The following is a 24,041-nucleotide window of genomic DNA, read 5'->3' on the forward strand; positions in this document are numbered from 1 at the left end:
TTGTACACGAGAAAGCTAAGGCTCGAAGAGGCTAAGGCATGTGCCAAAAGTCACAGATAACACAGAGGCAGAGCTAGGCAGGAATCCAGGAAGTCAGTCTCTAACCTAGCTCCTTAACAACTACTGGACACTTGCTCAATTTGGGGGAGGGGACAGCACAGACTAAAAAATGACAAGTCCCCAGCAAGGACATAGACAGCATAGGGAAGGGTCATGGGAAGCTATGGGGTGGGGGAGGGTCCTGTTCTTCCCTGGGAATCTTTGCTATTCCTCAAAGTAAAGGATCTAGGATCCCCTACCACGATGGATTGACATCCCTGGAACCATAAGCCAAAATAAACAATTCCTCCCTTTTAGCCCCCTCCCCCCAGGAACCAAGACTTTTCCACCAACATTCTCTGGCAAGGAGCTGGGAAGCGCACTGTGGCCCCTCTTGCTCTGTGGAGATCAAAGCTCCATCGAGGAAGGATGAAAGTCTCGGTGGAGGGAGGGATTTTTGTTTTCTTGTTTGCGGTGGTGAACAAAGTTGGAAGAAAAAAAAGACCCTTTTCAAAACCACTTCTCTTTTGGGTCTGCTGGGATTACTCTCTGGAGGCTCATAGGCACACCCTCCACTTCTTGGAGCCCAGCATTCGCACACCCAGACTTTCTGGGTCTTAGCTGAGAGGCTCCACAGATGGTCAGTCAGGGAGGCGACACTGAGTCTGTTACAACCGGCCTTTGCATGAGGCAGAGGGCGACTCTTTTAAGTTGAGCCCAGCTCCTTTCCTGTGACCTAGCTTTGGACTTCCTGAAGGTAGAGGCATTGGTTAGATGAGCTGGACTTCCTGGCAAACCGAAGCGGGCTCTTTTTCTCTAGCTCTGCAGTGGAGCCAAGGAGAGAAGGAGACAGAGAGGACAGCCGGAGCTCAGAGGACGGGCACAGGGGCCTCCACTGTAGAGACAGCCCTGGACCTTGAGCTGTCAGGACAGAGTATGCTTTTCCTCATGTTAAAAACCAAGGCCTTGGGGGCTGGAGAGATGGCTCAGGGGTCAAGAGCACCAGCTGCTCTTCCAGAGGACCCAGGTTCATACCCCAGCACCAACATGGCAGCTCATGACTGTCTGTAACTCTAGTTCTAGGGGACCTGGCACCCTCACATAGACATACATGCAGGCAAAACTCCAATGCATATAAAATAAATCTTAAAAAGAAAAAGAAAAACAGAAACAAAAGACCCCGGGGCCTCACTTGTGTGTGAGCGGCTGCAGAGGTTACTCGGGACGGACGGGGGGGGCTGCACTGCAGGAGCGGCACAGAGCATAGATGAAGAGTGACCAGAGCCACAGACCCAAATGCTAACTGCAGCTCTCCAGGAGGGGATTTTCAGATCTACAACATCTCCACCACTCTATGGAAAAGCAGACAGTGGGCCAGATGAGGTCCATGGGCCTCTAATGTTCCAGGATCTGTGGCTCTTCCCCTCCCATTTTAGACAGAAAACAGGGATAAACATCAAAGGTGGGTAGGTGCTACCATTGCACAGAGTGACTGGATCATGGCAGATACACCAATCTGCGCAAACAAAAAGATGTGCGCCAACTGGAGAAGCTGCCTGGCCTTTTATGTAGTTGAGGTGGCTAGAAAGAAAGGCTTTGGGCACTATCATGGTATGTATATTCAGGGAGTGGTGTGTGCTCCAGAGTTCTCCCAGGAATAGGATCGCTCAGAGGTAAAGCATCTACACCTGTCCAAAGTTGAGGAAGCAACCAACAGGACCCTGGTTCTCGAACCATATGACTGGGAACAAGACCCAGGGTGTTGACCTTCCAGCTCCCAAATGTGCAATGTCAATGCTCAGGTTCTGGCCTGGGAATTAGCTCACTGACAGAGCACTTGTCTAGTATGCCCGAAGCCCCAGTTCACAATCTCCAGTCCTGAGAGAGAAAATACCCAGAAGGCTGAGGTTCCATGCAGAGGTGATGTGAGGCACAATTGAATCCCAGGGCATAAGAACTGTGTTACTCACTGTTTTGGGGACAATCTGTTTCTTGGGCTGCCCGATCTTAAATGGGATCCTGTAAGAGGGAGAGACAAGAGGGATGCTGTGAGACATGGGGGAGGCTGGACGGCAGGAGGGGTGCATAGAGGTGATGCACGGAGGGGATGAACAATTGGTCCCTCCCCCCCAACCGTCCTCAGGGGGCATGTGAGGCAACAGCACCCAGTTTGGTTCTGGGACAGATCATGCTCCATGCCAGCTCTTGGTCATTCCCATTAGCAGTCTGTCACTTAAAAACACACTGGAAAAGTGGGGGAAGGGAGACATCCTGAGGCTCTGCAAATCTTGCTTTGAGGAACTAATTGAGAAACATGGCTCCGTATAACAGCGATCATTCTTGAAAATCTGTCCTTAAAAAAGGCCCACAAACATCTCTCATCGTCTGTACGGCAAATTCATTGTCCCCACAGGGGCTACAATGTATCTTGTAGGGTTTCTGGGGATGCTAAGGAAAGAGGATAAATCAAGGGGTATTTATAAGTGGCTAAAAAACAGACAGGATGAAATGTGGCAGACTTGGTAAAGAATCTGCCCAAGCCTGCCTTGAACTTGCTAAGAAGCTTGCTTACCAGGTTCCCATGTTAATTTGGAAGAGGCTGGACCTAACATAAGGGAGATCACAGGGCTGGGGCTCAGGAGTGGAGCAGCAGCCCAGCTTCCATCTACTCCAGTAGGCTGCTCTATGCCTCTAGCGGCTGCCCTGGGGCCCCTCCTTGCTCTCAGGAGTGAGCGGATTGACACAGGCAATTGAGAGATCTCTTCCAGGTTAGGAACGCTGTTAGTTTATGTTGGTGGCCTGCCGAGAATGTCGACAAGGTTCGTCCCCGCGGTGAAAGAAATGGTAATGTGTCTCGCCTACCTGTCCTGTCCCTAGGTCGGAAGTGACTTAGGGACCAGCTCTGGTTAGAAGCCCCCCAAACAGCCTCTCATTACGCTCCTCTTGGCTTCTGGGCCGATGGTGCCAATGCTGTTCTGACCAACCCTTAGGCTCCATCCCCATCCTTCCTTTTAGTCATTCTCCCGCGCCCGCCTCCACCTGGCCCAAGTTGACCAACACTGCTGCTAACCCCAACGGTATAATTAACCACCGATAATAACCCCCAGACAGCGATCTGGTTGAGGGGATGGGCTGGCCTGAGTCATGGTGGTTTAAATTTAATTTCTGAAGGACATCCTGTTTATTGTTAACCCAGCCCCATAATTTGGGAGAGTTAACCCTTTGGGGTCTGGCTGAAAACGAAGTGTCTTGGGCTGTGTCATCATCATCAGATAGGAAAAGGCTTGCTGTGGGACTGAAAGGGGGGTGGGGGAGGGAGGACTGTTGTTTACTTTCTCAGACCTAAAGGGGAAAAAGCTGGGTGTGGGGAGGAGCTGGGTTCTCTCTCCCAGCCCCATCACTTTCCCTAAGATTGGGAACTGGAGTTGACGGCTGATGAACAAGTATCCCAGCAACACTCTGGAGGCCACGCACACCTGGGTTCGGTGGGAAAGAAGCTGCAGAGGGACGAGCGAGACCAGGAAGCAGGTCCCCACTGGTTTTACCATTGAACAAATGAGTCTCTCTGAAACTCAGTTTCTTCCACTAGGAAACCCGCTGGGCTAGCTGGCTCTCTTGCTTATCTACAAGGGAACTACACCCCAGGAATGTGAGGAGTGGGCAGAGGATCCTGAAGAACCCTGAGTGGCTTCAGAGTCTGGAACGACAGACCACGGGCAAGGAAGCTAGAGTTGGTGGCTGTCATCTGCAGTCACGGCCTCTGTAAACCTCACCTTATAATCACAGGCCTTTTAGAGCAGCATGGCATCAGAGAAGTTTTTCCCACTTTAACCCTCTCATGCTGCAGGAAGGAAACAGATCTCAAAAGACTCGATGGCAGGCCCAGAGTCACTGCAGCACTTCACTAGGGCCCCTGCTTCTCTCTGCCACTCACAGTTCAGTGTCCTTCTCATGAACTGTTCTAGGTACTTGATTTCCAGAGTCTCAAAGTCTGTGGGACCAGTTGGGACTGACGGCTAAGGAACCTACAAATGAAGGAGAGCCTGTGTGGAACCGGTGTTTTAGCACAAGGGAAACCATTTACATGCAGACAGAGCCAGGTCTCCACCGTAGTTACTGATGACAGTAATGGATCAGACAGTATTTCATCAGACCATTAGTTTTCAACTTGCTAGCTCCAAACACACGTGCACCTGTTACAATACCTTTTAAGTAAAATAGACTTTTATTCTAGATTTTCTAAAAAATTGTGAAGTATCATAATTACTGTGTCTCCTGTCCTGTTCTCCCTTATGAACATCTTATATTAGTATGGTCCATGAGTCATGATTAATGTCCCTGGAGCGACATAGTAAAGTCTGCTTTATTCAGCTACCTTAGTCTCTCCCTAATGCCCTTTGCAGAACCAGGATCCCATGCAGGTTAGCACACTATATTTACTCCTTAACTGCCTCTTGGTGTGACAATGTCAAGACTTCTCTTGGCTTTGAGGCCCCCTTTTTTTAAGGGGCCCTGGTCAGGAATTTTATAGCTAGAATGCCTCCCCCATACCGCTTGGGATTTGGGGGGGGGGGCTGGAGAGATGGTTAAGAGTACTGATTGCTCTTTCAGAGGACCAGAGTGCAGTTCCCATCACCCACATGGGGCAGCTGACTGCCACCCACAACTCCAGCTCGAGGGGATCTGGTGCCTTCCTCTGGCCCTGGCAGACACCCACACACATGTGGCATACATTCACACGGACACATCACATAAATAAATCTTAAAAAAGGAGAGAGTCATTCTCCTCACATCTCCTCACAGAGGCACTGCAGACATGATACACCCCTGCTGCCCTCAACTGAGCCACAGGCTGAGGAAGTGAGTGCTTCAAAGGCTCCCCACTGTGGTCCCCCCCGCCCCAGCTCCTTTCCACTAGGGAACTACCATTTATTTTACTCATCTAGTCCGTCATTCATATCAGCATAGACTCGTGGGCATTTTATAGTCGGGGTCATGATCCAATACTGCTTTACTCTGATACTAAGAACTGCTTCAGTCTGGCCACTGACAGCTTCGCAGTTAGTTCCTGTGACACTCTGACATATTCCCACCAGTGTGTGAGCACATGCCTGGGTTATGTGGTACTTCCTTTAGCTATGACACTCTGACATATTCCCACCAGTGTGTGAGCACATGCCTGGGTTATGTGGTACTTCCTTTAGCTATGACACTCTGGCTCATCTTGTACCTTTCTTGCTCTAGGTCCTGTTTTGGAGGAGAAACTTTCATTCCAATGTGCCCCAATAACGTGATCTTGATTTTTCTTTGGTCTTCTTTCCTATGTAGCCAACACATGGCTGTCTCTTAGTTCTCTCAATCTATACTCCTTATTTCCTGTCCCAGACTGGGAAATGATGCTGTCATGACTACTTGGATCACACCGGGAAATGGGTACACAGCCACGCCACCCAAATGGAGCCTTCCTACTTTCTAGCTTACTATGAGGAGCTCTTAAATCTACAGCTTTGCTTACTTAGAAATCTTTCATTGAAAATTCAAGGAAAGGGTGAGAGGGATGGGAAGAAGATCCCCTGCCAGCCATTATCTCTGTCTTAAAGATGACAAATATTTCAGTGGTGTTAAATAAATATATATATTTACATGGGCTGAGAGAAAAACAGCTGAGCCTCAGCCCTGGGTGTGAGGATGTGGCTACTGTTTTCTTCTTTGTGCCTGCTGTAATTCTTCAAATAAGCCAAAGGGGGGAAAAAAGAGCAACCAAACAAACAAACAAACAAACAAAAAAACCCCAAAAAACCAACCCTTCAGTTTTTCCCTAACTACAAAAATAGCTCCTGATTAGTGTTAGAAACTTGGAAGACATGGAAAACACAAATGATGCACAACACAACACCAGAATGCACACACACCACAAAGGCCCAAACAAGCAGTGAGATGCTGAATTACCACATGGACATGCATCTGCACACATATGTATATGTCTATACATGTTATGTAGTACTTCCTTTAACTGTATATGTATATATGTGCATATGCATTGATATAACCTTTTAAAATAAAGGAAATATGTAACATGAATGTTTTCATATGTCAACATAGTTTTTTAACCTAGTATTTAAAAACTGTTAAGTTCGTCGACAGAGTAATGGGTTTCACTGCAGCATCTTCATACATTTGTGACACGATACTTTGGTCTTAACTTGCTCACATCTCCCACTGTCCTCCCTCACCTCGTCTTCGCTTCAGCTTTCCTGTTACATGGATTCCAGCACTCCACTCACTCTTCCCACTTCCCTTAAGATCTTTTCCTCTCATGATCCCTTTTCTAATTTTGTGATACATACACAAGCACACACCCTTTCAAATTTAGCTTCTACATGAGGAAAAACACACATGGGATTTGTCTTTTGGAGACTGGCTTATTTTTGCTTAACATAATGACTTCCAGTTGCAACCCCCCCTTTTTTTTGCCTGCAAATGTCATGATTTCACTTTTCTTTATGGCTGCAAAAAAAAAAAAAAATTCCTTTGCATGTATGTCCCACACTTTCATTATCCATTTACTTGTTGACAGAATCATAGGTTGGCTGCAATTCCTGGGTTTTGTGACTAGTACAGCTATTCACGTGGACTGCAGGTATCACTTTGGCACACTGACCCAAGAAGGGGATAGCTGGCCCACATGGTGGTTCTATTTTCAGTATTTTGAGGAGCCTCCATCCTGATTTCCACAGTGGTGGGACAAGTTTACACCCCCATCAGCAGTGAACACAGGTTCCCCTTCCCCCACATTCTTACCTGCATTTATTATTATCCATTTTCATGCAATATGCCAGTACAGTTTTCATCACCAATTTTTGTTTTTAAAAATGTTATACATTTATTTATTGTGTATGTGTACACACGTGCATGCTCTGGTACATGTGTGGAGGTCAGAGGACAACTTGCCGAAGTCAGTTCTCTTTCTACTGTGTGGGAGCTGGGGATTGAACTCAGGTTGTCAGGTGTAGGAGCGAAGAGCCTTTGCCGCTGAGCCATGTCAGCGGTGTGTATTGTTTTAAATCAGGGTTTCTCTACATTCCCAACTATGACCCTCTTGCCTCACCCTCTGGGGCTGGGATTACAGGCATGTGTCACGACCCTGGCCATAATTTCCTTCTGAATTTCAAAGGCATTACTTTTTTTGTCTTCCAACGTCCCAGTATGAAGTGATTTCTACCCTTTTTATGTGGTCCATTTTTCATTTTCTTTATGCAAGTCCAAAGGATGGTAGGTTTGTCTCGGTGTTTCACCACAGTGTACCTCCTGGATCTGTTCCATCCACTGTGCTGACTTCTCACTGCACAGTTTCAGTTTGACGATCTCTCCGATTTGATCGGGCTGACTCCCCTCCGTGTTCTGTTCTCTTCGCCGCTGCAGCCTTGCTGCCGATCCATCCCTCTAGGTCTCCGATTTCTCTGCTTTGCAACATTTTTTTAAAATTTTATCTTTTTGTTTGTTTGGTTTTGTTTTTTCGAGACAGGGTTTCTCTGTGTAGCTCTGGCTGCCCTGGAACTTGCTCTGTAGCCCAGGCTGGCCTCGAACTCAGAGATCCATCTCCTTCTGCCTCCCGAGTGCTGGGATTAAAGGCGTGCGCTTAATTTTATCTTCTAACACTTGTAGAGAGTTGTTTGCATTTCAGCTATCAGGTTTTTCTTAAATTTCATGACTTTAATCCCAATGAGATGGTGTTAATTTAGTGCATTTTGCAAAGGAAGTTCAATAGTTAATAATGACTTTAAAAGCACCTGGCCACTCCCACCTGAATACACTACAGGCTGAGGCTGAAGCTGGGTTTTCCTTCTGTACTATTTACTTGACTAGCGCATCTTCGGACTTCAGAGCGTGGCTTTCTGGGCTGCCCTCTGTGGTGCCATTTTGATTCCCCGCTGTCTCCTCTCTGGGGAGCATAAGGACAGCTTACCGTTCCTTCTCCCTTGGCAGTTTCTCTCTTTCTTTTTTTTCTTTTTCTTTTTTTTTTTTTTTTTTTGGTTTTTTGAGACAGGGTTTCTCTGTGTAGCTTTGCACCTTTTCCTGGAACTCACTTGGTAGCCCAGGCTGGCCTCGAACTCACAGAGATCCACCTGGCTCTGCCTCCCGAGTGCTGGGATTAAAGGCGTGCTCCACCACCGCCTGGCAGTTTCTCTCTTTCTAGTCTTCACACAGTGTCTTCCACGCCCTCCCTGGATGTCTCACTTGGGAACGAAGGAAAACTCTGAGGCACACAGGATGTTGGTTGATCATGTAACCAGTGGTTCTCGACCTTCCTAATGCTGAGACCCTTTAATACAGTCCTCATGTTGTAGTGACCCCAACCTTAAAATTATTTCATTGAGACTTGTGATTTCGCTACTGTTATGAATCATAATGTAAACATCTGCTATGTAGGATATGATATCAAGAATAATCGTGCAGTTTGATACACCTCTGTATTTTTATTCCTACTGTTCTGGCTGCATAGTCTTTGTCTTTTCACATGAGAGTCCATATCATTTTCTCAAAGGAAAAAGAGAATTTGGTTTTTTTTCTAGTAGAGGTCATTGAAATTTGTTTTCTACTATTCACAATTTAGGAAGAAATAATGTTTCTCTGCTAACTGGTAATGCATAAATATAAATTTTAAGACTGATGTAAGATTTAGGAAAATCTCATATTTCTTTTATAAGTAAACTAAGATTTCAGGGCACAGTTCAAGATTTCTTGTACAATGATTAATCTCAATGCTCTCTGTGTTAGTGACAGCAACGTTTTGTCACTGATGTCCTTGTAGGTGACATATCATGAGTTCTGTTATCTTTGTTGTGTCTTTCACATGAAATCCACCAGAAATTCCTATGTGTTCATGTGAATTGCTCCTGTTCATTAAATGCATTCTCAAATAATTACCATTAATATTTAAAATCGATTTTGTCCCCTTACTGATGACTAGTTTTGGGTACAAACTGAAAATACTTTGTTGTATTGTTTGACTTTCATTGATGTAATTGCTCACCTTACCTTTATCATTTGTGTTTGATTCATTTTTAAATCCAATTTCCTCTCATTTTTTGTAATGCTGGGAATCGAACCCAAGCCTACCAGGCAAGCATTCTACCAGTGAGCTACAATCCTCAGTTTCTCCTTTAATTTAAAAATAAATTTAAAGGTGATTTCAAAGATACTTTTTGTATACGTCTAAGCCAGAGCTAGTCATTTCTCATTTGTTTTATTAAAAATGTCGCCGGGCAGTGGTGGTGCACTCCTTTAATCCCAGCACTCGGGAGGCAGAGCCAGGTGAGGCCAGCCTGGTCTACAGAGTGAGTTCCAGGACAGGCACCAAAGCTACACAGAGAAACCCTGTCTCAAAAAAAAAAAAAAAAAAAAAAAAAAAAAAAAAAAGGTGTCCAAAACTGCCTTTACAAATGGTGGGTAAAACATTGTAATCTCAACTCACCTCTCAGTCCTACCCTAAGAAAGTCACAGGCCATGCCAAAGCTGAGTGGCATGAAGGGTAATCTTAAAAAAAAAGCAAAAAGTCAGAAGTTTAAACAAACAATAAAAATTAATTATGGTAGAAATGCTTTCAGTTTGAAAAACCGGACCACATGACCACAAGTGTTGAGCTCTTCCTAAAGGGGGTGGACAATGTTCATGCAAGTGAGTGTTCCTGAAGTGAGGTTTTGTTAGTTTTACAGAGTGAATCCACCTTTATGTCTCCTCGTGTAGCTGTCGGAGACGGAACCTTCATCCTTCTGTTAGGACAGAGCGAGGCGTCTCCCAGTCAAGTGGAAAGGAGGGAGATGGCTGGGCTCTATACTTCATCCAATCCTGGCCTTGAGCCCAGCTTCACCCCACTCTAGAGGTGTTTAGAGCTACCAGGTCCCGAGCTGCTGGGGTTCTGGAATGGAGAGTGGCATGCTTCTTGGTATTGCCCAATGCCAGTTTCAGGTCTGGCTTTTTCCTCCCATACAGGTGGGTGTGAGGAAGTATTTCCTTGTGGCTTTGCTTTGCGTCTCCCTCAAGATGCCAGACATCTTTTTGTGTGTTCACTGACTAATACGTACCACTGGAGAAACACAGGGCTTTCTTTGGTTCTGTTGAGTTGTGAGAAGCCCATTTACACTCTGGCTCTAAGTTCCTAAGCAGATACATGACTTTTCTCTCATCTATGGATTTTTTTTTTTAAGTAACTGAATAAATGTTTCAAGTATTAAAGTTTAAAATTTTGATAAAGTTCAATTTACCTGACTTTTTTCTTCTTCTGATGTTCATGTTTGTTTGATGTCCTAAGAATCTATGTCAAAGTCAGGACTGTAAGGATTTATTCCTATGTTTCCTTATGAGAGTTTTATAGCTTGGTTCTCACATTATAGGTCTTTGATCAATTTGGAATTAATTTTTGTATATGCTGTGATGCATCTCATTGCTCTGCAAACACTGTCTTTTATCTTAGCAGTTTGTTGAGAAGCCTGATCTTTGGGTTGTCTTGACATCTTTGTGAAAATGCTGACTGGTCAAATGCAAAGGTAGATTCTGGACCCTCAATTTCCCTCCATTAGTCTGCATGCCAGCAGCGCCCCATCCTACTGCAGCTCTGGAGTAAGCTTTAAATGGAACTGTGAGCCCTCCAACTTTGCTCTTCTCAAGATTATTTTGATTATTCTGTGTCCCCTTTCTTTCCAGATGAATTTTAGTGGTTTATTTTTCACTCTTAAATCTTGTATCCATTTAGAATTTATTTTAAGTGTGTGACTAGACAGTTGCTTTAACAGGAATTAAAATTTATCTTTTTTATAAAGCTGGGTGTGCTGGCACACGCTTACAATTTATAATCCCAGAGATGAAGGCAGGCGGATCCCTGGGGCTTGCTGGCCAATCAGCTCAGCCTACTTGGAGTTCCAGGTCGGTGAGAAGACAAGACCCACAGCACCTGGAGACAACAGCTGGGGTTGTTTCTGGCCCTGACACACTCAAGAACATGTACTAGATAATCTTTTTTTGGCATGTGTTGCTATGATTTTTTTCAGATAGGTTCTTACTCTGTAGCTCACAACAGCCTGGAACTCATTCCACAGCACAAGCTGACATTACATTCACAGCAATCCTCCTGATTCAGCCTCCTAAGTGCTGGGATTACAGGCATGTACCACTATGCATGACTTTAAAATGTCTTTGAAAAAAAAGTCAGATATTGGTGTTAAATATTTCTGCTGTTCCATATCACAGACAAATAACATGGGCTTAACTATTTACGGTTACAAGAAACTCAACATCAAGTGAAAGTAATTCCTTCTCATTGCATGTCTCTCCCAGGTAATATTTAGGGCTATTTTTGTTTTATTATTCAAGATGAATCATCTGCTATGTCCTCCCTCCACACTAAAACCCTATAAATATATTTAATATCATCAGAAATGCATCACACTCCTAGGACTTTAAGTGCTGAAGAACCCACATCCATAGACACATGAGTTTACACTTAGGGAGCAAGAGTTCCATCTGCTCATTCAAGCCTTTTTTTTTTTTTTATTTCTTGGGACAGGGTTTCTCTGTGTAACAGTCATAGCTGTCCTGGAACTCACTCTGTAGCCCAGGCTGGCCTGGAACTTACAGAGATCCACCTGCCTCTGCCTCCCAAGCCCTGGGATTAAAGGCATGTGCCATCACGGGCTGGCTTCATTCAAGTCTTTTTATTGTGCCCGGATTCTTTGTTTTTTTCCTTTCTTCTCTTTCTCTATATCCCCTCCCCTCCCTTTCTTTCTTAAATAGGGCTTTTACATTTATTTCATTGGCCATTAAGAGCCCAAAGTAGTATTTAAATGTGAAACTTCTAGCTCTATGTCTTAGATAGGTTTCATGGTGGTTAATATTCCTCACCCCCAGGAACTGGGAGTCTTTTTCATTTTATCTTGCTCGATAATTTACCTTGCACCCACTCACCATACCTACATACTTAACATATAGCCTAAGAAATTCAACTGTGGAAGGGAAACTACGTTTTCCAAATAGATGCAGGAAAATAATGATAAAATGCTCCCTTTCTTTACCAATACTTATACCTACTTCTTGTCTAGTTACTGTGTTAGCTAGAAGTGGCTTTTTTTTTTGGTAAGGATAAGATGGCTTTGCATTTGATCTTTCACTATGAAATATGAAGGGAGCCACTGACTTCAGCCAGAAAGCCTGCAAAGGAAGGAAATAGTTTTCTGTTGCTAGATTACTAGAAGGCACAAAGATTGCATTTTTGGCAAGCCAATGTCTTGGCAGCATGCATCTGAGTGAGCAGTTTACTCTCCTAAGACGTACCACTGTAATAAAATGAGCAAATGTGGTTCTGAATATTGAACCATCCTGCCATGACTCAAGTGTTCTGCTCTGTAAAGGGCGCAGGCTCATTAACCTCTACGTGTCTACATCTTGCCTTCCAATCATGACACACAGCTTATCAAGGCAGGGACTGAATGCTTTTCTTCTTTGCAACACTGGCAGCTACTATTTTAGGCACAGTGCAATGGTCTCAGCCTTTGGTGAATGTTTAACGCATCATTACTAAGGGCCACCCTTTGTGCCAAGTGCTACGTTAGGTTCTGGGGACACCAGGACGAATAAGGAAAACCCATGCCATGACCTCATGGAGCTTTTATTTCATCCCACAGTGAGGGATGATTAAATGAATGAGCAAAAGGAATGCACGGTCCCAAGCTTGGGTCCTGCAAAATACTACACTGTGCTTTGGGGTTCCTGAAAAACACACCAACAACCCCCTCTGCCGACACAAGCACTCTTAGACAAGGGTGCTGTGGGATGTATGGCAAATGTGTTGCTAATTAATCAATAAAACACTGATTGGCCGTTGGCTAGGCAGGAAGTATAGGCGGGGCAAGGAGGAGAATAAAGCTGGGAAGTGGAAGGCTGAGTCAGAGAGACACTGCCAGCCGCCACCATGACAAGCCACATATGAAGATCCCGGTAAGCCACAAGCCATGTGGCAAGGTATAGATTTATGGAAATGGATTAATTTAAGCTATAAGAATAGTTAGCAAGAAGCCTGCCACGACCATACAGTTTGTAAGCAATATAAGTCTCTGTGTTTACTTGGTCGGGTCTGAGGCTGTGGGACTGGCAGGTGATAGAGATTTGTCCTGACTGTGGGTCAGGCAGGAAAACTCTAGCTACACAAGGGTCTATAAACAACCAAAAAGGTAACAGCCTTTGGGCTTCCAATCTGATGTGTGATCAAACTAAATGGAAAAGGAGTGCCACTAGCCAGCGGCAGATCAGAGTTGACCTTTGGCCTCAGAAGCAAAGCCTGGAGAAGTTTCCAGAGCCTGAGTCAAGAATATATATAATTTTTATTTTATGTGTATGAGCGTTATACCTGCATGTATGCATGCTTACCACGTGCCTGCAGAAGCCAGAAGAGGGTATCGGATACCTGGAAGTGGAGTCACAGATTGTGGTTAGGCACCATTTAAGTGCTGGGAATTGAACTCAGGTCCTCTGCAACAGCAGCCACTGCTCTTAACCACTGAGCCATCTCTCCAGTCCCCAAGGCAAAGTATTCTAAAGAGCTTTTGAGGATACTACAAAGGGAGAGGAGTCTCCTAGGTTCTCGGTTCTAACCCCATTGTGCCCAAGAAATGGCTAGAAACGGGGGCGGGGGGAGATGGGCTGCCCCCTGGCACTGACATGGGGCACACTCCCAATGCACAGTGGTAGATGACAAGGAGGGGCAGAAGAAACTGTAGCCCAGCCACTGCACCAGGCTCTCTGCCTCTCCATTCCCGTGGCAGTCAGGCTAGGAGAAGCAGCTGCTCTCGGGGGTGGCAGCATGCATGAGTGACAGCTAGGGTGCAGCTGGGTCACAGGAGGCTTGTGGTCCTCCAGGACAAGGAGGCCAACGGGGCTTCTTCCTCTTGGCCCAGCTTTTCTTGCTGGGGACCAGTGGGGCAAGCAGTAGCCCAGAGAGAAAGTAAGGCTTGCTCCCTAGAGAATCTATCTCTATGTTCTGGGAGAAATCAAGAGGTTTGTGGTTCTCTCTCTGGAATGGGAGTCACTCCTCAGCTCTGCTGGCACTCTATAAACACAGGCACCAGAGGCCAGGGGAAGGGATATTTTGGTCTCACTAACAAAATGGAGAAAACAGTCTTCAGCCTCTCACATGCCTCACCTCAGAAAGAAAGAAAACAAAAAACCAAGTTCCGTGTGTACAGAGGGAAAGGACTCCTCTTTTTTTTCACAATAAAGAAAAGTCAACAGGATGTTCTCCAAAGCTACAAATATACTTCTTCCAAACAGTAAATATCTCTATTAGCAGCACGATGCCAGTTGGCTAATTCTGTCTGTCTCAGTGAAACCTTCCAAAAAAGTTCCTGCTCTTGTGTAACAACATCTATTTACAAAACGGCTCTTTTGCATTCTCCATTTGGTAGGTTTCTCAATCTTTTGTTTCCTCATCCGCCTCTACTGCAGGGGCAGAGACAACAGGCTGACCCAGATGGCGGTTGGGTGGGGATCCCCTGGATCACCCCAGCACATCACTCAATTCCTGCCTTCTTGGGAGCATCCCCTGGGCTCATCACATGCAACAGCTGGGACTTCAAACCTCCGTACGCTCTCTCGGCTTCACCTGGCTTTCCACAATTTGTTTCTAGTAAATGGGAATCTAGGCCTGGGGGTGAGGAGAACCCCCAGGATGATTCAGGCTCCCCCATTCTATACCTTTTGCTATGTCCAGCTGGGCAAGAGACACACGGACACACAGAGCTAGGGGGTGAGGGTGAGAAGAAAGGAGGACTGAGCAAGAGTGGGCGGTGGTTGATAGTGGCTGAAACCCTGGCTCCCCAGGGAGTGGTCTGGGCTTGAGTCACTGTCTCAGAAAGAGAGGAAGGTGGGCGTGAGGCAGCAGCTTCTCCAGGCCCTGGCCCTGCCCCCAGCCTTTGGAGACTGTCTTTGGAGTCCTGCCTGCTCTGGTTTGAGGCCCACAAGGCCACCACCACCACCTTAACAATCAGAAAAGTAGAGGATCAGGGCCTGGGTCAGGGCCAGGAAGGGCTTATCAAGTCATGCGAACTGTCAGAACAGGTGCTCAATGGATCTGTCTTTTCTAGTTGCTATGCTGAAAGCCAGAGAAAGGTCAGCCTGAGAAAGGGCAGGGCAGACTCCCTCGGAGGGTAACAACCTAGGCTAAAATCCTCCACCTCAGTGCCTATATGACCTTGATATGCTTGACATGAATTAGCTGCATCCCAAACTAGAGGACGTGGGACAGGACCCCTGGCCTGCTATTCGTTTGAAGAGGGTGTGTGCACAATTCAAAATAAAAGCCATGACTCTGTGACTTGGCTGACTCGTAAGTGGGACCAGGACAATCCAGCAGCTCAGCTGTGATCCCTCCTTCCTGATGCTCCCCAAGCTGCCCACTGAAGAGGAGACAGAATGAGTCACATCGTGTTAGGTCATGTAAGCAAGGATGCCACCTAATTAAAGTGAGCATTTATTAAGCATCCACTGTGGCCAGATTCTAGGTGCTTCTGATACAGCAACTCACATGAAGCGCTCTATTCCTGTGCTTCACAGGGGCAGCACTGGAGGAGGCCTGGCGTCAGAATGCTGGGGTTCAAATCCTGGCTGTGCCCAGCAGCTATGACATTCACACAAGTCACCTCAGCTTCCTCAGTTTCCCTAGCTATAAAATAGGGCAAGAGTCTACTTATCCCACAGGGCTGCTGAGGGAGCTAAGTGAGTTTAATGCTTGAAACAGCTCCTGACATGTAGCCAGCGGTGCGGAGACATTTGCTGGGGGGTGGGGTGGGGTGGGGTGGCCGTGCTACTGTGGGGAAGATCAAACTGAGGCCTGGAGGGAGGGCTGCACAAAGCGACAGAAATAAAAACACCCAGGGAGGGGTGGGAAAACTGTAAATTGTGTGTTGTTCTTGAGGCCAGCAGCTGTCCTGTAGCAGACTGTACCACAACCAGGGCCGACTTATCCCTCGGCCTATCCCAGTGGGGGGACTTCTCCTTAAACAGTGGGAGGATTTGGGCTAGCGGTCTAAGAGGCTGACACGTGCTTCAAGGCCAAGAAAAGAGAAGACAGAAAATTCAAGGTGTTTGGTGATGGTGATCTAAGGAACTTGGAGTGTTTGACAGACAGGCCATCATCTCTTCTCATTCTAATGGGTAAGACACGAGGGTAGGAAAGGGCGGGTGCCCAACTGTCCAGACGCCGCTGGAGCCCCCCAGGGTCCCGCCTCACTGCCGTCTTTTTTGTTACCCTGGAGTAATCACCATTCTGAATTCAGGATTTCTTATCTGCTTTCTCACAGTCTCACTACGTGTGTCCATAAGCAAAACCTAGTGTCATTTTCTTGGTCTAAACTTTAGGGAAGTAGCAAATGCCATTTAGATGCCAGCTTTTACACTCAGTGGTATACATTTCTGAGACTTATCCATGGTCTTTTTTTTTTTTTTTTTTTCAGAGCTGAGGACCGAACCCAGGGCCTTGTGCTTGCTAGGCGAGCGCTCTACCACTGAGCTAAATCCCCAACCCCATTCATCCATGCTCTTATACAGACCTATACCTCGCTTTCAATCTGTAGCCCAGGCTGGCCTGAAACTCAGGATGCTCCTGCTTCAGTACTCCAAGCGCTGGGATTACACATGTGCGCCACTGTGCCTGGCTTCCTGGCTCAGGTAACATACCACTTCACTATGTCCGTGTATTACAGTTGCTGGACCTCTATCTACAGCGACAAAGCTGCCTTCTGGCATGTCTGTCATCTGGGGTTCAGGCTGCTGTGGCTCCTCCCACTGTAGTGGGTACCAGAGTCCAATTTACCCCTCTAGCCCCCAACTCCCAAGTGAGTTCCCAGTAGTCCTCCCCCCCAGATCCTTTTTGCCCCTCTGAAGGCTGTGAGATGGCACTCGTGGTCTAATCTGTTTGCCTGGAATCTGGCAAGGCCAAGCATTTCCACAGGCTCCCTTTTCTGGAAAGTGACAGAGATGAGGAGGTATTCTTCACAGCTGTCCCTCCCTCCGGGTTTCTCCTCTTCTCTTTTCCCTTCCCTTCCTCTCTCCCCCTCCTCCTTCCTCTGTCTCTGTCTCTTTTTTGGCTTTGGGGATTGAACCGAGAGCCTTCGGCATGCTAAGCAAGTGCTCTACCACTAATTTACATCCCCACCCCACCCCCTGTAAGAATGTTATTTTTGGTCGAGGTCTTATAAGCAAGCAAAACCAGCCAAATAAACACCTATATTTAGGTTGCTGAAGTCACAAGTGCTAGTTTGTAGTCTGAATATTTGTGACCATATTCCTGCACAGTTTATTTTTCAAACTGGAATCCATGGAAAAACCTATCAAATTTCTTTCTGGGGTGCTGGGTTCCAGGGCACATAGATCAAATTATGTTTATGTTTCTAATCCAGGGCACACAGATCAAAATATGTATATGTTTCACAACATAAACACATATACAAATATATGTATATGTATATATGTATATACATGTGTATGTGATATATATATATATATATATTAGCCACAAAAATCAATGGAGATGACTCATTCTTTAAAACATGAAAGAAAATAACAGAGGATATTGGAATATATATATGTGTATATATCTCACATATACTATGTGAAACTTTTATTGCTCACGAATATGAATGTGTGTGTGCACACATGTGTGCATGTGTGTGCATGTGAGAGTGTGTGTGTGTGTGTGTGTGTGTGTGTGTATGAGAGAGAGGGGGGTCAAAGACATTTCTAGGGTGCAGGCGACAGCTCAGTTAGTTAAGTGCTTGTCTTGCAAGCATGTGGATCTGAGCCTAAACCCCAGCACACATGTAAAATGTCAGGTAAGGTGGCCAGTGCCTGGAATCCAGTGCAGTGCAGACAGGTGGAGGTGGGGCGTGCTGGCCGGTCAGCCTCGCCTTAGCAGGGACTGCCGGGCCAGCCAGAGTCTTTGTCTCAAAGAACAAGGTGGGGGGCACCTGAGGAACAACATACAAGAGTGACCTCTGGCCAACGCGCGCACGCGCGCGCACGCGCACACACACACACACACACACACACACACACACATGTGTATGGAGTGTGTGTGTGTGTGTGTGTGTGTGTGTGTGTGTATTTCTAACTATAAATATAAAACTGTTGGGAAGGTATCATACAAGAAGCCTTTCAAGACTTCATTCTTTCTCCTTTCTGAGCTATACTGCAGGCCATAGCCACAGCAATAGAAATCATTGCTTTCGTTATCCTACCTCCCTGCTTAAAAGCCTTCCATTTTCCAAAGACCAGGCTCAATTTCAATTCCTCAGCAGGGCACCAAGAGGAGTACAAAAAGTGACTCCAAACCAGAGTGCCAATTCCCACCAGTGAAGCCTCTGTCCAACCATTATTTACTGTTTTGGCCTCCCTACTGACAGTCCCTACCAAATACTCCCCATGCACCCTCGCCAACCACCTTTCCCACACTCTTCACCTGGATCTGTCTTTCAGGTCCCCATGGAAACAGTAGGCACTTGCTAGGTCAAAGTTCAATTAAAATCTGCTTGGAATCATCCTGACATGTGCTCGCTAGTACTTTCCAGGCACTCATGAAAGGAAAGTGTTGACTCTTACGGCCGTCCAAACGTCCCTCAACATTTAGCACCCTTGTATATTGGCAGTGTTTACCAGCATTCAATCAACACACATCGGCTGAGCACCATCTGCGTGGATCACACTACACAGCTCCATAAACGCATCAGAACGTACAAAGGTCTTAGGAGGAAAGGGCATTTGCTGACACCTAACCTCCCAGACACGGCCTGGGGAACGTCAGTCGTTCCCCTTCCAAACACTGCAGACTGAGTCTGAGGACGAGCAGTATCTGAGAGGAAGGTGGATGATAGAAGCCTGAATGTCCTTCTGCACACAGTCCTCATGCTTACAGAAGGCTCCTGTGGGAGAGCATCTTCTGGGACTATCTATTCCATGTTACAGAGGGAGAAAACAAGCCTGGAGAGGCTGACCAGCCACCCTGTGAGCAGCAAAACCTGGACTGGAACCCAGTACTCAACTCCCTAGTCCAACTTTACCTCTATACTTTTAACTTCCTTCCTTCTCAAATGACTAGACACCTTCGGCACCCCTCCGCTCTCAGCTCTCATCATCTAAACCTCGGATTATCAAGATATGTAGATCCAGGGAAAGCTACAGTTCCTGGAGACAATTGATCAAAGTCCTATTTTCGTTTGTTTTGGATACAGGGTCTCACTGTGTATTCCTAATTGGCTTGTAATTTACAATGTAGACCAGACTGGCCTCAAACTCACAAAGATCCACCTGCCTCTGCTTCCCTAGTGCTTGGATTAAAGGCGTGCGCCACCACGCCTGGTAACTACTCTTAATTGTACTTAATTTTCTCTATATGCCATTCTGAACACACTTATGCAGAAACTGATGGAGCAGGGATGGGGAAGAAGTGGGGCTGGCGTTTGATTTGGGGCCAAGAAGGGAGTTAGTGCTCTGAGAGGCAAATACCCAATGCTTTCTTCCTAATAGGACAGGTCACTGGTCACAAGCCTTGCTGGGAAGCTAATGGGTGGGTGGGTGGTAGTGCAGGTACTCACTAAATAAACAGGGGGTAGGCAGGCTGCCTGCACAGAGGCAGCAGAAAACAAAGACCTCTTACTCTTCACGCAAAGTCCACAGTGTGCAAAGGGCATCAATATTAGACATTTCTCACTGTGACATTTTGAAAGTACAGCCTAGCCCAGAACAATGGATACCCTTTGGGCACCATGGACCATGGTAGCCTTAGGCCCTTATTTAACGATGCTTGGCATAGTCCATGTACTTGGTGAACTTGACCTTGGGCTTCAGCCTCCCATGATGGCTCTACGTCACTCTGGTCTCTTCCCCTAGTGAGAATTCCAGTCCCAGATGAATGGAAGGATTCATTCTGGGAGCAGGAAAACCACGCTAGGAGTGAATCAGAAGGACCCAACCCTCGCTCCTCTGCCAGCCATTGAGCTGGGAACTGAGTGCGATTGTGTGCCCAGGCGCTGGTGTGGGTCTCCTCTCTGGGAGAGAGGGTCAGGGTCCACGCAAGAGATGACGTAGAAGCCCTCTAAACAGGAAGAGAAAAGAATCTCAGCGTCCAGGGACAAAGCCACCCTTTTGGTCGTGACCCTCAATCCGAGGAGGTACTAAGATGTGCCTGTACTGGTAAATTAGTTCATGAAAACCTCAGCTCCTGGTAGTTGCTGCCAATTTCAATTCTCTCCAACCTGATGGGCTTCAGGAAACGGGCCGCTAGTTTTTCAGAAAAAGAAACATTCTGAAAGACAGATGAAAGACAACTTGTGTCAGCTCATCCGGAGAATCCATACCTCTGTGGTCTCTGTTCTACTCTCTTTCCAATTAGTAAAGAGGAAGCAAAAAAAAAAAAAAAAAAAAAAAAAAACCATTCCGTTTTTTTAAAAGTATAAATGCCAGTCTAAACAAAAAAGCACATGTATTTTCTGCTTTCCACTTCAAAATAAAATAAAATAAAATAAAGCAAGGTGCACAACACAAGACAGCTTCATAAGGCTGGGAGACCCAGACGGAGGCTTCAGAGAAACAAGTCCTTTAGGAAAGGGGCACCTGCCCTGTCAGTAGTCAAGCTACAACAAGACGGGGAAGTTAGCTTTTGGGGGTTCCAGCCCTTTGCTGAATTCTTGGAACGAAAGGTTGAGGGGAACTGGACGGCTCCTGCTGGGGCTTATCAGAGCATTGCAGGGGGTTTCCCTTCACCGCTTCTCCGGCTGCCTGACATCTGTCCACAAATTAATCTCAGTCTGAGAAGCTGGGGAAGGAAGGGGCAGAAATGGTTTAGACCGTGCATTAGAGAGCTATCCCTGACATTGACTGACATGAGCTGCTTGTGGCCAAAGCTTGGTCTCCACTGGGGGTCAAGCGTGAAAGCCTTCCCAGAGGGTGACTAGCTAATTTCATTCATTCATAGCTGACTACCATGCACTTATTTTGCATAACAGGCTGGGAGCTCTGAGCAAGTATGGCCCCTACATTAATAGACCTTGGGCTCTAAAGAGGACTGATTCATCTGGTACCTCTCTGGAAGCCAATTTATTCATACAAATGCATTATAAACAGTTGGAGTTTGTGAGGCGGGGTATTGTGGACACACAGGCTCTTGGGTCTAACGGTAAAGTCCTTGGCATGGACAGCCTTTAAAGAAGCCCTGGGGAGGCAGAAAATTCATAGCTTTTTTCTTGTGAACATAAAAAAACCCCTAAAAAACAAAAACAGAGCAACGAATAAACAAGGCTTTGGGGAAAGCGAACCTTCTACAACAAGCTAAACACAAACATTAGGAAGTGTCCACTGTGATCGCCTCACCACTGGCAACTGCGACACCCCAGCTCTAGGCCTCCTTGGTTTGACGAATCCCATAAAATTTGAGAGAACTATGTCTATTTTAGAGGGCGGGCATTGGTTCATAGCCCTGGAAAGATTCAAACAGTCCAGTCACACATTAAAAGGGTGTGTGTGGTGTGACTCTGGCCTCTTCCATGTGAGAATCAACTTTTAAATTTTTAAAAAGAATTTTGTCTTTTGAGGACTGTTTGGGTGGTACTATTTCAGTTGTCTGAAAGCAGATGGATTTTTTGGATCAGAGAACTGTGCCTAGACTGCCTCAGTGAGGGACACAGCTCCGGAGCGGACAGGCGTGGTGGAGAGATGCCCACGGGAGCGAAGGAAGACACTGACTCCACCTCAATGGATACTTGAGAGAAGAGGGAAGAGAGATTCCTCACACCAAGGAGCTGGAAAGAGATGAGGTGGGTGAGAGAGCAGACAACAGATCAGGAGCAGGGGTCCCAGGCTAGAAGATCCTCCAGCCTGCCTTCCCGGGAGTCCGGCCGAGAGATGGAGCCTCCGGGAGGGCACCGAGGAGGTTCCCGGAACCACTAAGGAGCGGGGCTGTCGGGCTGCCCTTGGCTCCAGCCGACGCCGCCCGGCCTCACTCACCAGCTCATGGTCCCAAACCCACGCCTGCTACCGGGGTCCTCGGCAGAAAGTTGGTTCTCGAGGATCACTTCCGGATTCGGTCAGTCTCCAGGAAGTGATGTAGGACCCGCCCCCTCTACCCGGAAGGGGCGGGAAGGAGGCGGGTCTACGCGTTAACCCTTGGTTTGCTTGCTGTTTGAGGAGGAGTTTCCTTTGCAAGATACGGTTGCGCCCTGGATCGGGCTGTGGAGGCTGTCTCCATAGAGCCCTTCACGGGCTAGTCACCGCAGTTTCTCTGTCTGATATGGGGTTTCTAACCCAGACACACAAGCCGCAATTGTCGTGGGGAAGGAGCTAGAGGAGACGCGGTGGAAGAGAAGCTTGGGTTTACTCTATACTCTTTTCGTATCTATAAAATATTGCATGTCTCACATGCATCACCTGTAACAACAAGCGGGTGTCCCCGTGTCCCCTTCCTTTCCTCCCCTTCCCCCGCCTTTCAAAGTGGTTCGGGGCTCAAATGGAAGCAGAGTAGGTGCTTTTCATGGTAGAATATTCTGTGCAGCTGTTCAAGAGGGAAGAGAGCATCGGTGTGATGACATGTAACTGTAATCACAACGCTCTGGAGGTTATAGCAGAGGGGAGTCATAAGTTCGAGGCTAGTCTTGGCTATGTAGCAAATGCAAAGCCCATCTGGACTTCATAATCAGTCCCTGTCTCAAGACAAAACAATACACCAAAACCCATCAAACAAAACAACAACAAAAGAGGAGGGTATATGAAGAACTCTGCAACAATGTTAGGAAAGACCCCAAGTTCTGTTTCTTCATTTAACAAAAATGTGCCAGGTATGGTGCTAACCTGGGGGATACAACCTTGCAAAAGGAGTATTGATCTTGTCCCTATGCCCTGGCAGAGCTACTGTCTTTTGGAGAGAGAAGGAGAGGAGGAGGAGGAGGAGAGGAAGAGAGAGGAGGAGGAGGAGGAGGAGGAGGAGGAGGAGGAGGAGGAGGAGGAGAGAAGAAGAAGAAGAAGAAGAAGAAGAAGAAGAAGAAGAAGAAGAAGAAGAAGAAGAAGAAGAAACAAGTTGAGCTAGAACAGATGCTGGGCAGCCTGTTAGGGGGCCCTGGGCCTTGTTATTTTAGAAGAATAAGAGCTAGGCAAACAGCTGATTTGTCTTTGCCCTCAGAATTCAGAGCCTCACTGTATATCACAAACTGCCTGGAGTTCTGCACTGAACTGGGTTTCTCTGCCCAAGTTCCTGTTTTAGAAGAGAGAAAAGAAAGCAGTGAGAACCACTGCCTAATCCTACCCCGACCTTCTCTCTAGGGAATTCTCTTTCTTCAAATGGACCTTAATGGTTGTAGGCACAGCCTGGGGAGCAGCTAAGGCCCTGTGACCTAGAGCAGAAGGTATATACAATATGTCTCAAAATCCTAGGGCACAGAGCCTCAGGGTAGGAGGAACAAGGGATGGTTCATAGTTTAGTTTAAAAAGGCTTTCCAGTGGGAGGTGGGTCCCCAAAGACATCACACAGATCAGCCCCATCACCATGCTATTTTTCAGGAAACAAGCAAACATGAGTGCAGGAGCAGTCTTGAAGAGAAGACCCAGAATCCTTGAATCGCAGCTCAGGCAGAGAGCTTGGACAGGGAGAGTCTTGGTCCTTACTGCTTTTTGTACAGGGGAGATGAATGGAAGAGCGTAGTATGTGTTTATGAGTCTCTTGATGTTCCAGCACCTATGGATGGTTCAGCCCCATTTCCTCCCTTCCCCATACTTGACCTCCCTCAGACATTGCTCATAGTGATAAATATTTTCAAAAGTTTTAGTCTAGGCCGCTGCTGTACACCAAGGGAAGTCTGTTTAGGGGCTGTGGGTTGGAGTAGCAGACACATTTTGCGGGGTAAGAATGCATGAGATGTGGACTAAGAGTCGGAAGAATTCAGGGGCTCTAATTCCCTCTTTGGCAGCATGACCCA

General features: G+C 46.6%; 1 protein-coding gene across 1 annotated transcript in view; it reads right to left on the reverse strand.

The window, feature by feature from the left end:
• Bin3 (bridging integrator 3) overlaps nucleotides 1-22,193 on the reverse strand; it is a 40,157-nt gene extending 17,964 nt beyond the window's left edge. The window contains exons 1-2 of the mRNA XM_059273381.1: nucleotides 22,081-22,193; nucleotides 2,010-2,058 (exon numbers count right to left, since the gene is read on the reverse strand). Of these exons, the coding sequence (XP_059129364.1) occupies nucleotides 2,010-2,058; nucleotides 22,081-22,088 (57 nt within the window). The 5' untranslated portion in view covers nucleotides 22,089-22,193. The remainder of the gene's footprint in view (nucleotides 1-2,009; nucleotides 2,059-22,080) is intronic.
• Between the last annotated feature and the right edge of the window lie 1,848 nt (nucleotides 22,194-24,041).

Source organism: Peromyscus eremicus, chromosome 9 (genome assembly GCF_949786415.1).
Source record: "Peromyscus eremicus chromosome 9, PerEre_H2_v1, whole genome shotgun sequence".
NCBI classification, from domain to species: Eukaryota; Metazoa; Chordata; class Mammalia; order Rodentia; family Cricetidae; genus Peromyscus; species Peromyscus eremicus.